Source organism: Rattus norvegicus, chromosome 16 (assembly GCF_036323735.1).
Source record: "Rattus norvegicus strain BN/NHsdMcwi chromosome 16, GRCr8, whole genome shotgun sequence".
Classification (NCBI taxonomy): domain Eukaryota; kingdom Metazoa; phylum Chordata; class Mammalia; order Rodentia; family Muridae; genus Rattus; species Rattus norvegicus.
This window is the reverse complement of record NC_086034.1, coordinates 77,183,416-77,196,009: the sequence shown is the minus strand read 5'-3', so window position 1 is coordinate 77,196,009 and position 12,594 is coordinate 77,183,416. Positions and strand designations below refer to the sequence as shown.

Here is a 12,594-nt window from a genome sequence, read left to right as displayed (position 1 = left end):
CCTCAGTTACTACAGCAGATACAGGTACCTGGATCATGAACCACACATCATGGACCACAGAGGGAACTGGAGACCATATACCTCAAGTTCTTAACAACCACCCACCAAATTTAAGAGGCATATAGGCGAATGTTTCCAAATTTATCCCTCACCCCCTTAAGTCACGTGAAGATTCTAGTTTAACTCTAGTAAAATAAGAGGAGATTCCCAAGCTTTCCAAACTGCAAAAGTGCTTTCAAGGGTTTGTGATGGTTTTCTTGAACTCATATTCTCATTGATGCCCAGAAGATCCGTTCAGTCATAGACTCCAGCCTATTTTACAGGGTCTCTTTTGCTTTCCTTGGAGTGACTGCTTTGGAGCTAATGTCGTAATGTTTAGCATTCAGAAGACTGGAGCTCGATGCCCATCTATCCTGCACTGAGTGTCTTCTGAAGACGCTCTGGGAAAAGAACATGTAGGGCAGCCATGACACCTGATGGCCAGTTCCAGGCCCTCTGTCCCCTTCTCTATGGAACATTCCTGGAACACTTAGATTCTTGGTCAGAGTCCCATGCAGAAAGACCTTTTAATATGGATGAACACTACAGCTTTTGAGAAAAACTTACAAACAGGCCTGGGTCTCAACAGCCCACATTTCAGTGTATGCTCCTTGGTGTCTACCCATCAAATTGATGGATGGTGGGTGTAATGATGGGGTGAAAAAAGAAAGTCAGATCAGAGAAATATGATCTGCAGGACTGAATGTGATCTTGGAGTTCCATCTCCCGCGATACAGGAGCTGTCTCCTAAGAAGCAGGAGAGATGCTTATCTTGTTTGTTTGTTAATGGTCACTTAAAGGTGGAACACAGAAAAATGAGATCTATGAAGTAGGGTTTGATTTTAGTGTTTGCATATCTGTAAGGGGAAGGGAAGAACATAGAAATATGGACGGGCCACACACAGTTCCCTCATTCTCCCTGTACACTTTGGTGTTTCTCTAATCTGCAATTTCTGTTTATACCACATGCTGCAACCATTTGATGTCTGACTATGGCTACTTCATGAGCAATGAAAAAGTAAACAATAAGCTTCCTTGATCCCCAGTTGCTTAAATAGTTATCAACAGTCACGTGGATTGCTCTCAGTGTATTCTGTGGCTTTTATAATGCACCTAGAACATTCATAAATGTTCAGAATACAACTCACACTTCCATTAACATGCATCCCTGTAATTTATAGGAATGGCTACAGAGTTGGAAAATGATTTCACTCTGCTGGAACGCAAGCTGATGCCTTTGAGAAACACCTTCTAGAGCCTGTGTAAAAGAAGCTTCTGTCCTGAAGCCATGTGACACAGTGTTTTCTGGCACAAAACAAGTCTCACTGACCTATGCCAGGCTTGGTGGCATATGCCTGTAACTTCAGCCCTGGGCTGAAGCCAACAACAGGATGGCATTTGCCATATCAGACGGGACTATTTACTGACACCCTGTCTAACAGGAACAGACATGCACACCACGATGGCTGAGATCGCTCCACTGACTTTCTTAAAGTGTCCTTCAAAGCTTCTTAAACATTCATTAATTAATTTACATCCCAAACATTTCACACACATGCTCTCCCACTCCAGGTTGTTTCTCCCAGAGTCCTTCACCTTCCCATTCTCCTCTGAGAGCACAGGCTACTTAAATGAGTATTCCCCAAACCTGGTGCATCAAGTCTTAGCTGAATTAGGAACATCGTCTTCCACTGAGTCCAGAAAAGGCAGCCATGGATGTAGGATTATGTCATTTTGCAGCAAGTTCCGTCCAGGGTAAGGCAAAGCTTACCATTGGTTCAGAAAGAAGGGTAAGAGGAGCAAATGTCTAGGAAGGAGTGAGGAGGAGGAGAATCGAGAGATCGAGATGGAGTCTATGGAGGAGAATGGTTTGGTTTTAGGTGAACTAGATAGATTATATCTTGTCTAGGTAGGTGATTTATATCGGTATCAATTGGCAGTGAATTTTTTGTGTGGAGGAATTGTGGATTGAGAATTTAACATGTAAATCTAATGCTAAAGTTTTAGTTTTGGGGCCTTTGATTCTACCAGGCTATAGAGGACCATGTGGGGAAAAAATGGCTGAGAGGCGGTTGCAGCTTGCTGATCTTGTACTGTGGCCGCTTAGAGTGAGAACGCACGAGGGCCTGCAGAACAAGATATTTGTGTGTGTGTGTGTGTGTGTGTGTGTATGTGTGTGTGTGTGTGTGTGTGTGTGTGTGTGTGTGTGTGTGTGTGTGTGTGTCTGCATGCCATACCTGGTAACTACTGCCTTGGGGACTATCAAGGAGCCTAAAAGGGAGACAGCCAAGAGAGGGCGGCTTTTGGATTACATTGTAGAGTAGCAGCCACAGTGAGTAGAACCAGCTCCTGGGAAGTGTTAGAAAATGTTCCTTTTTGATTTTTACCACAACACAAAGAGATTGAGCTGTATGTCTGCCACATATGTGCCCAGGGCCATGGCTCAGCCCTTGTTCACTCTTGGATTGGTAGCTCAATCTCTGAGATCTCCCAGGGGCTAGATAGTTGACTCTCTTGGTCCTCTTGTTGGCTTCCCATCCCCCGCAGGGCTTTTAATCCTTCCCCAAACTCTTCCTTTTGGGTTCCTGACCTCCACCCAATGTTGGCCTGTGAATATCTGAATATGTTTCAGTCAGCTGCTCAGTAGAACCGCTCAGAGGACAGTTATGCTTGGCTCCTGTCTGCAAACAAAACAGAATGTGATTAATAGTTTTACGGACTGATCCTTACCCATGAGATGGGTTTCAAGTTGGGCTGGTTATTGTTGGCCATGCCTTCAGTCTCTGCTCCATTTTTGTCCCTGCATTTCTTTTAGACAGGACAAATTTTGGGTTGAAAGATTTGCTTGGATATAGGAGGCAACCTCTTCAGAATCTGTGTCCCCCCTGTTAGGCATCTTGGCTAAGATCACCCCAAATGCCTCCTGGGAGCCTCACCCATCCCAGTTCCAGGACTTCCTAGAGATAGCCCCCAATCCCCTGCCTCTAGCATTTGCAGATTTCCATTAATTCTCTTGACCCCCTAGGCCTCTATCTTCTCTTCCCACACCTGATCCTGCCCCCAATCCTCCTCTTCCTTCCCTCTACTACCCAGTCCCCTCCATCCCTCTGCCTCTAATGGCTATTTTGTTTCCCTTTCGTAGTATGATTCAGGTATTCTAGTTTGGGTCTTCCTTTCTTGTTTAACTACTTTGGGTCTGTGGTTTTTGGAATTCAATGCACATTAACATTCTGGAACCATTATCAGGGCTTGAAGGATTTATTCTGGCATTTTTTTTTCTAATACTATCTTACTTGCCTGGACTTGCCCAGTTCTTAGGCCTAGTCTCCTTACCTGCCAATTTGAAGTTTTCTGTGGAATCACCCTAGCCTTCTCATGCAGCGACCTCCCTCCTCTCCTCTCAGTCTCTCTCTGTCTCTGTCTCTGTCTCTGTCTCTCTCTCTCTCTCTCTCTCTCTCACACACACACACACTCACACTCAGAGACACACAACCACACACACACACACACATATATATATATACACATATATATATATACACAGTGAATAATTTTTAATGGTTGCTTTGATCAGAAAAACAAATCTACTAAAAACTGTGATTCCTAAGACTGACACTTAATAGAGATAAAACAGTAACATACTAATATTATAAAAGCTGCTATCTTGTCATAAACAAGTTATATAAATAAGGATATAAACAAATATTGTTATTGAGAGACTGCTGGATTGTGAGTTGAGTTTATTGCTCCCAAGGAAGGAGGCCATGGAATTCACCAAGGAGAACAAAGAGAGAGGGAAGGGGAAAGAGAAAGAGAGAAAGGCTGCATCTAGCAGAGAGAGAGAGAGAGAGAGAGAGAGAGAGAGAGAGAGAGAGAGAGAGAGAGAGAGAGAAAGAAAACAGCTTGTCTGGAATAAAAGGGAAGAGACTCTGGGGAAAGGGCAGGCCTCCAGACTCAGTGTCAACCTGTACCTCAATAAGAATCAATGATTTGCTTCCAATGTTCAAGAGCTCTGAAAGCAACCAGAGATTAAGACAATACTAGGAGTTCCAGGAATGCAAGAGACCCCAGATGATCCCTTACACCTGAAGAAACACCAAGAAAGAGCACTGGGGTCTTTGATAATTAAAGGTCCCTGACCTTTTAGCTGGGCCTCAGTTCTAAATTCAACCATGGGTACTCAGGACAGGTATAGCTTGATATGGAAGTTTGGGTAATTACAATTTAAATTGAGTCTAGGGACTTTCGATGTTGTCTGAGTCCATAACAGTGGGCCCTCGGATTTTTTTTAACATGGTTTTGAAATAATAAGATTCTTATCCTTGAATCCAAGTGTCTTCATAAAGACATACCAAATGTTAGTTGAAAACAAGCTAATTCCTGTACAGATACATCTAGTCAGGACAATTCCCATGAAAGGGGTCTTTTATTGAGAGGGGAATGAAATGAGGAAGAGAAAGATGGGTCACAGTCTTTGTCTTTTATCTGAGATTAATGTAAGTGATCTAGGTAATGACACATCCCTGTCCTTGAGAGTGCAGGAGAAGTCTGAATCCTTTATTATTGAAGTAAAGCTGATTATCAGGCATTGTGAGTCATAATTTGCACATATGATCATCATTTAGTAAATGGACCAGGAAATGGTTGCTAGAGTTCTGTTGAATTCGACCCTGGTCTATGGACAGGAACAATTGTCTCATCCAAGACTCTGGGATGCAGAGAGTTAGGAGAAGACAAAGTATTGAAACTGAGTCCTGACTTGTGGCTCAGGACTGTGCAGGCTGTGGAAGCACAAAAGCCTATGTCCAGTAGGCCATGCCCTCTGACCCTACAAATAAGCAACAAGCTTGGAGGACTCCAATTTTCTTTATCCCCACACCAACACTCAGCCTCTCCCAATCACAGGAGATATGGAGCAAGAAAGAGAAAGAAAAAGCCTTATGTGACCATGAAGTTGTGCATTAAAATATAAAATAAATTTTAGCCATTAGGGAGGGAATGATCCTGATTCTCAAAAATAACACTGAAAAATATACATGTACTCAAGGCATTCTAATTATGAAGAAATAAGTAAGAAATACTTGCAGGAACAATGGAAATAGAATGTTTGTCTATTTGTTGAATTAAGAATCGAATGAAAGACAAAGAGAGAGGAAATATTTGTGAGCAATATCAAGGAAAGGAATTGTGGAGGTGGTGAGATGGCTGAGCAGGAGGCCAGACCTGAGGGCAGCTGCTGCTTCTACAGGGTTTCTGAGCCTCTCTTTAGGGTGTATCTGTAAATTCTCTCCTTTTTGTCTCACAGCCTGTTCTTAGGGTATCTCTGTTAATTCCTTCCTTTAGGTTTAACTGCATCCCCTGAAAGTATATATGCAAATTCTCTCTTCAGGAGTCGCTGTGAAGTCAGTGGAAACTGACTTTTATGTACTCTCTAGAATTAGGTAAAATAATACTTCTTACCATATAAAAGCACCAGTAACCCGATTGTCCTGTGAAAGTTGAGCAAGCAAGATTCTACCTTAAGAAATGTGGATGTACAAAGACTATACATGGACTGACACTGGGCTCCAACCTCATAGGTAGCAATGAATAACCTAGTAAGAGCACCAGTGAAAGGGGAAGCCCTTGGTCCTGCCAAGACTGAACCCCCAGTGAAAGTGATTGTTGGGCAGAGGGAGGATGGGGAGGGGAACACCCATAGAGAAGGGGAGGGGGAGGGGCTAGGGGGATGTTGGCCTGGAAACCTGGAAGGGGAATAACAATCCAAATGTAAATAAGAAATACACAAGTTAATAAAGATGGAGAAAAAAAAAGAAATGCGGATGGAACCTAACTCAAAGGTGTTTTTGGAGATATTTTGTTATTTCCTATTACTTGCTTGGGCAATTCATGGGAGAGAGGTTGGGACAGGCTTTCTCTGTGTAGCCCTCACTGTCCTAGAACTCACATCATAGACAGAGCAAGCTGACCTCAAGTGTGCAGCCTCCATTTCTCAACTGCTGGGATTAAGGATTGTGCCACCACTGCCGGACTTGGCATTTTCTCTTTGACCTTACTGTTCTTCTGCTTCCATAAATAGTTTCCAATCTTGTGGGTTTTGTGGGTATTGTGTGTTTGTGTGTCTGCATGTGTACCAGTGTCTCCTGCCCTTTTTTGTTGTGGTGGTTGTTTCTGTTTGGTGGTTTTGTTTTCTACCTTCTTTGAGAGTGGGAGTGGGGGTGGAGGGTGGGGCATGGTGAGTTAATGGGTTTCCTACTACAATAGGAGTGTTGTGTGAGGAACATCGCCTTCAGCAGGGCAGAAGGAGAAAAGGAAGAATAGCACAGGAAAAATGTCCTAGGTGTCAACAAAGTCACTTGGCTCTCTCTGACTCAGTGTCGCCCTCTGCTGTCCTACTTCCTGTGCACTTGCAGGGCAAATGTAGTGTTATGTCAGAATGACAAGGGTCAAGAGAACCATGCTTGGACAGAAAGACCTTGACTCAGCCACCTGTAACAGATGGCATGTATTTATGCCAGTAAATCGCTTACACCAAAAGTCCAAGGTTTACAAAAGACAGTGGGAATAAAGAAGACTTATAAACTATGGAGTTAATGACAGAAAATTATAAGCTTTCAAAAATATTGTAGAACATAGGCAACAGTGCTAACTTACTATATTTATGAAGAGCAATGTACTATCCCATCTTAAATTATAATTGTTCCATGTATAACAGCATGCACATATTTTTTTCTTTTACTGGATTTTTTAAAATTATTTACGTTTCAAATGTCATTCCCTTTATCGGTTTCCCATGGAAAATCCCACTATCTATCTTCCCTCCCTCTTCTTCTATGAGGGTGTTCCCCTTCTCCAACCACCCACCCCTTCCAGCCTCACTTCCCTGACATTCCTTTACACTGTGGGGGTGTAGGGGGGGATCGAGCCATTGCAAGACTAAGGGATTCTCCTCCCATTGGTGCCCAACAAGGCCATCCTCTGCTCCATATGCAATTGGAGCCATGGGTCTGTCCATGTGTACACTTGGATGGGGGTTTCGTCCCTGGGAGCTCTGGTTGGGTGGCATTGTTGTTCTTATGGGGTTGTTACATCCTTCAGCTCCTTCAATCCTTATTCTAACTCCTCCTATGGGCACCGCATTCTCAGTTCAATGGTTGGTGGCTAGCATTCGCCTCTGTATTTGTCATGCTCTAGCTGAGCATCTCAGGAAGCAGTTATATCAGGCTCCTGTCAGCATGCACCTCTTGGCATCCAAAATAGTGACTGGATTTGTTGGCTGTATGTACATGAGCTGGATCCCCAGGTGGTGCAGGCTCTGAATGGCCATTCCATCAGTCTCTACTCCAAACTTTGACTCCATATCTCCTCCTATAAATATTTTTGTTCCCCCTTGTAAGGAGGACTGAATTATCTCCATTTTGGTCATCCTTTTTCTTAAGCTTCATGTGGTCTGTGGATTGTACCTTGGGTAATTCAAGCTTTTGGGCTAATAGCCACTTATCCATGAGTGCATATCATGTGTGTCTTTTTATTTATTTATTTATTTATTTATTTATTTATTTATTTATTTATTTGTCATTGGGTTACCACACTCAGGATGATATTTTCTAGTTCTATCCATTTGCCTATGAAATTCATGAAGTCATTGTTTTTGATAGCTGAATAGTACTTCATTGTGTAGATGTACCACATTTTTTGTATCCATTCTTCTCTTGAAAGACATCTGAGTTCTTTCCAGATTCTGGCTATTATAAATCAGGCTGTATGACCATAGTGGAGCATGTGTCCTTGTTACATGATTCTTCATATTTTGGGTATATGCCCTGGAGTGGTATAGCTGGGTGCTCAGATTGTACTAAGTCCAACTTTCTGAGGAAACTCCAGAATGATTTCCAGAGTGGTTGCCATAGGGTGCAATCCCACCAACAATGGAAGAGTATTCCTCTTTTTCCACATCCTCACCAGCATCTACTGTTACATGAGTTTTTGATTTTAGCCATTCTGATCTATGTGAGGTGGAATCTCAGAGTTGTTTTAATTCATATTTCCCTGATGACTAAGGATGTTGAATATTTCTTTAGGTGCTTCTCAACCATTTGATATTCCTTAGTTGAGAATTCTTGTTTAACTATGTACCCAATTTTAATAGGGTTATTTGATTCTCTGGTGTCTAACTTCTTGAGATATCTATATATATTGGATATTAGCCCTCTATTGGATGTAGGATTAGGAAATACCTTTCCCTATATGTTGGTTGCCATTTTGTCTTAATAACAGTGTCTTTACCTTACAGAAGCTTTGCAGTTTTATGAGGTCCCATTTTTGATTTTCAATCTGAAAGCATAAGCCATTTGTGTTTTGTGCAGGGAATTTTCCCCAGTGCCCATTTGATTAACAATCTTCTTCTTCTTCTTCTTCTTCTTCTTCTTCTTCTTCTTCTTCTTCTTCTTCTTCTTCTTCTTCTTCTTCTTCTTCTTCTTCTTCTTCTTCTTCTTCCTCCACCTCTTCTTCTCCTCCTCCTCCTCCTCCCCCCTCCTCCTCCTCCCCCTCCTCCTCCTCCCCCCTCCTCCTCCTCCCCCCCCTCCTCCTCCCTCCTCCTCCCCCCTCCTCCTCCTCCTCCTCCTCCTCTTCCTCCTCCTCCTCCCCTCCTCCTCCTCCTCCTCCTTCTTCTTCTTCCTCTTCTTCTTCTTCTTCTTCTTCTTCTTCTTCTTCTTCTTCTTCTTCTTCTTCTTCTTCTTCTTCTTCTTCTTCTTCTTCTTCTTTCTTCTAATGGTTTGAGGGTGCCTGGTTGATGTGGAGGTCCTTGATTCATTTGGACTTGAGCTTTGTATAGGGTGATAAGAATGGATCGATTTGCATTCTTCTACATACTGACCTCCAGTTGAACAAGCACCATTCGTTGAAAATGGTATCTTTTTTTTTCTGGATGGTTTTAGCTTCTTTGTCAAAGATCAAGTGACCATAGGTGTGTGGTCTACTAGCCTGTTGCTGTACCAATACCATACAAATTTTATCATGATTGCTCTGTAATACAGCTTGAGGACAGGGATGGTAATTTCCCCAAGAAGTTATTTTACTGTTGCTGATATTTTTCACTAACTTGGGTTTATTTTTATTCCAAATGAATGTGCAAATTGATCTTTCTAACTATGAAAAATTGAATTAAAAGTTTGAGGGGGATTGCATTGAATCTGTAGATTGCTTTTGGCAAGATGGCCATATTTACAATATTAATACTGCCAATTCATGAGCCTGGCAGACATTTCCATCTTCTGAGATATTCTTCAATTTCCTTCTTCAGAGACATGAAGTTCTTGTCCTACAGATCTTTCCCTTGCTTGGTTAGAGTCACAGTGAGGAATTTAATATTATCTGTGACTATTGTGAAGGGTATCATTTTCCCAATTTCTTTCTCAATCTGTTTATCCCTTGAGTAGAGGTAGGCAACTGATTTGTTGGAGTTATTTTTATGTTTAGCCACTTTGCTGAAGTTGTTTATTACACGTTTTTTGGTGGAATTTTTTGGGGTCACTTATGTATACTATCACATCATCTACAAATAGTGATATTTTACTTCTTCTTTTCCAAGTTGTGTCCCTTTGACCTCCTTTAGTTTTCTGATTGCTCTGGCTAGGACTTAGAGTACTACATTGAGTAGATAGAGAGAGACTGGGCAGCCTTGTCTAATCCCTGATTTTGGTGAGATTGTTTTAAGTTTCACTCCATTTAGTTTGATGCTGGTTACTGATTTGCTCCATATTGCTTTTACTATGTTTAAGTATGAGCCTTGAATTGCTGATCTTTCCAAGACTTTTAACATGAAGGGGTGTTGAATTTTGTCAAATGCTATCTCAGAACCTATTGGGATGATCGTGTGGTGTTTTTCTTTGAGTTTGTTTATATAGTGGATTACATTGATGCATTCCCATACACTGAACAGACCCTGCATTTCTGGGATGAAGACTGCTTAATCATAATGAATGATCATTTTGATGCATTCTTGGATTTGGTTTTTGAGAATTTTATTTAGTAATTTTGTGTCAATATTCATAAGGGAAATTGACCTGAGGTTCTCTTTCTTCATTGGATCTTTGTCAGGTTTAGGTATAAGACTGATTGTGGCTTCAGAGAAGGAATTGGGTTTGGGTAGTGTACCTTCTGTTTCCATTTTGTTGAATAGTTTCGATGGTATTGGAAATATATTTTCTATGAAGGTCTGATAAAATTCTCACATGGTGGAGCTTGTGTTCTTGTTATATGTTGATAGAGGTATAATTATGCTTGTGTGACTTTTGTCTCTTGGGTTTGTTGCAAGGAGATTACTTTCTTGCTTTTTCTAGGATGTAGTTTATTGCCTCAGAGTTCACAATAGCTACAGTAGGGAAACAATGTAATCTCCTTCAAAAAAAAAGGGAATAACACTCGAAATGTATATAAGAAATACTCAAGTTAATAAAAAAATAGAACATGAAAAGGTGGGACTAATTTTTGAGGGTGACTCTAATCTGAAGGACAGAAGACTTGATAGTCAAGAAGCAGCTGGAGCAGAGCATCTTGTCTCTTTGGATCTAACCTCCTGCTCATCCTTGATATGACTGTTGAAATGTGACCAAGACTTCTTTTACAAAGGATTCACTGAAGATTCTGCTACATGGCTCAGGAGAGCCCTGTCTAAGCCACATAGAAAGCATCAAAAAAACATAAACAGGTTATTTGTCTGCAAGGAGTTTATTGGAGAAGGAAAAGAAGTTGAGGCCAAGCACAATGATGACAGATTGTGAGGTCCCAGAGCACGTGGTTATTTCATCCTTGGGGGCCATGTTTCTAGGCAGCAGAATTTGTGTTGTTTAAATAGACCTTGAGCACAGAACGAAGTGGCATTTTCATAAGGTCTGCAGAAACTTCTGCAATGGCACCTCTTCCATGGCCATCTGATCTCTGAGGAAACGAGAAAGCATCAGGCATGAAGTAAGGAGGCCAGCAGTGTGTGACAGTGAACTACCCTATGAAGATGTCCTGTGCATGGTAGAAAGTAGGTTTGCTGTGTGGGTGACATCACAGCCAGCACCATGATCAACCCCAAACACATGGAGATAGGACAATTTAACAAGTGTTAATCGCATATAGGAATTGTCATCTACACCACATTCTATCAGCATTATTGTGTTTTCCTGACCCAACACCTTAATACACTGGCATTTAGGTACCAAATCTAATTTTTAAAGTAGAACAGTTATTTCTTCCTATAACAAAATTATCAATCAGGTTTAAAAGAACTAATCAATATGTTTTATATTTTAAAGGTTTTTCACAGATAAATTGTTAGACCAAAATCTTAAAAGGAAAAAGTCAAGCCCAATGGCTTGTCTCTCACTGTTATTTCTATGAATAAGACAGGGAAGTTCTGAAAGGATCAATAGACAGCTACCTGAACCAGACTGTCCTTGACAGGACTCCAGGGCTAATCTACAACCCTCCATCAGGAGACTCCAAGCCTCCATCATTCTGTGCACAAGCACGCACCTAAATTTTGAAGAGCAGAGGGTTCTGGGCCTTCAAAGGAGACAGACACATCCTGGTCCTCATCTGCTGGCTGCTCCTCAGTTTTAGTCTCTTCTTCTGCCTCTTGAATGGGATCAGCCTGGATCTGGAATGCCAGCAGGACAAGGGCAGAGAGGAGGACAAGAGTCTTCATGGCTGGAAGTCACCTGGAGGATTGGTGAGCTGGAGACCAGTGTGTGGAGAGAGGAGCCAGCCTGCATTTATGTGGCAGAGAAAGGCCCCACACTTAGAGACGGCGCTCACTGATGCCAACTGCTCCCAGCTGTTGTCCTCAGGATCCCTTTGATGTTCCTCTGTCCTCAAGGCTTCCTTCCTGATGCTCTGTGTGTTCACTGACACCCCTCCCCTCACGCACACTCCCACTGATAATGATGAACAGGCTTTGCTGTCCTCCCCTGTTTCCCATCTGCTTGAGTATTTACCTCTCAGTGGTCAGGAAAGAAAATAGCTTAACACTGCCTAATTTAATGAGCACATAGAACAGGGGGGGGGGGTTGTGTTTTGAAGTTGGAGCCTTCTTTTCTCAGAAACTGTGGATCCAGGACCAGTCCTTGACCAGGTTGACTGGACACTCAATTTTTTTTGCAAGTTTTGGGGTATTAGCAATGGTCCTCATCAAGGCAAACTTTGTGAATCCCCTCCTTTGGGGCCATTTTAGAGAAAGTAAGATGGCTTTATTGTGCCCTCCAGTGAATTGAGTTCAAGTTTCTAAGATTTGTCAGAGTGAAGCTGTAGTGGGTGGTTCTGAAGAAGCCAAAGTCATGGAACACATCTGCCAAGAGTGAGCTCCAGGTGGCTCTTCACCTGCGGGACCCTCAAGCCATGGGGTGTTTCCCAGGTCTGAGATGCTGCAATGCTTTTACTTTTAGACAATGAGACCTGACCTACAGGAAAGGACATCCACAATGTAGAGAGGCTCAGAAGCTGCTACCCGGTCTCGAGAAGTGCCGCCATGTCATACACTTCAGTCTGTGTTTATCCCATGTCTCTCAC

The 12,594-nt window shown here is 42.2% G+C and overlaps 1 protein-coding gene across 1 annotated transcript; it reads right to left on the bottom strand.

Annotated features, from left to right (window-relative positions):
* Nucleotides 1–10,751: 10,751 nt before the first annotated feature.
* Defa9 (defensin alpha 9) lies at nucleotides 10,752–11,742 on the bottom strand. Its single transcript, NM_001025763.2, has 2 exons — nucleotides 11,563–11,742; nucleotides 10,752–10,977 (listed from the first exon to the last, which is right to left on the bottom strand). Exons 1-2 carry the CDS (start codon nucleotides 11,732–11,734, stop codon nucleotides 10,838–10,840), a joined length of 312 nt encoding a protein of 103 aa, NP_001020934.1. The 5' UTR covers nucleotides 11,735–11,742; the 3' UTR covers nucleotides 10,752–10,837.
* Nucleotides 11,743–12,594: the final 852 nt, after the last annotated feature.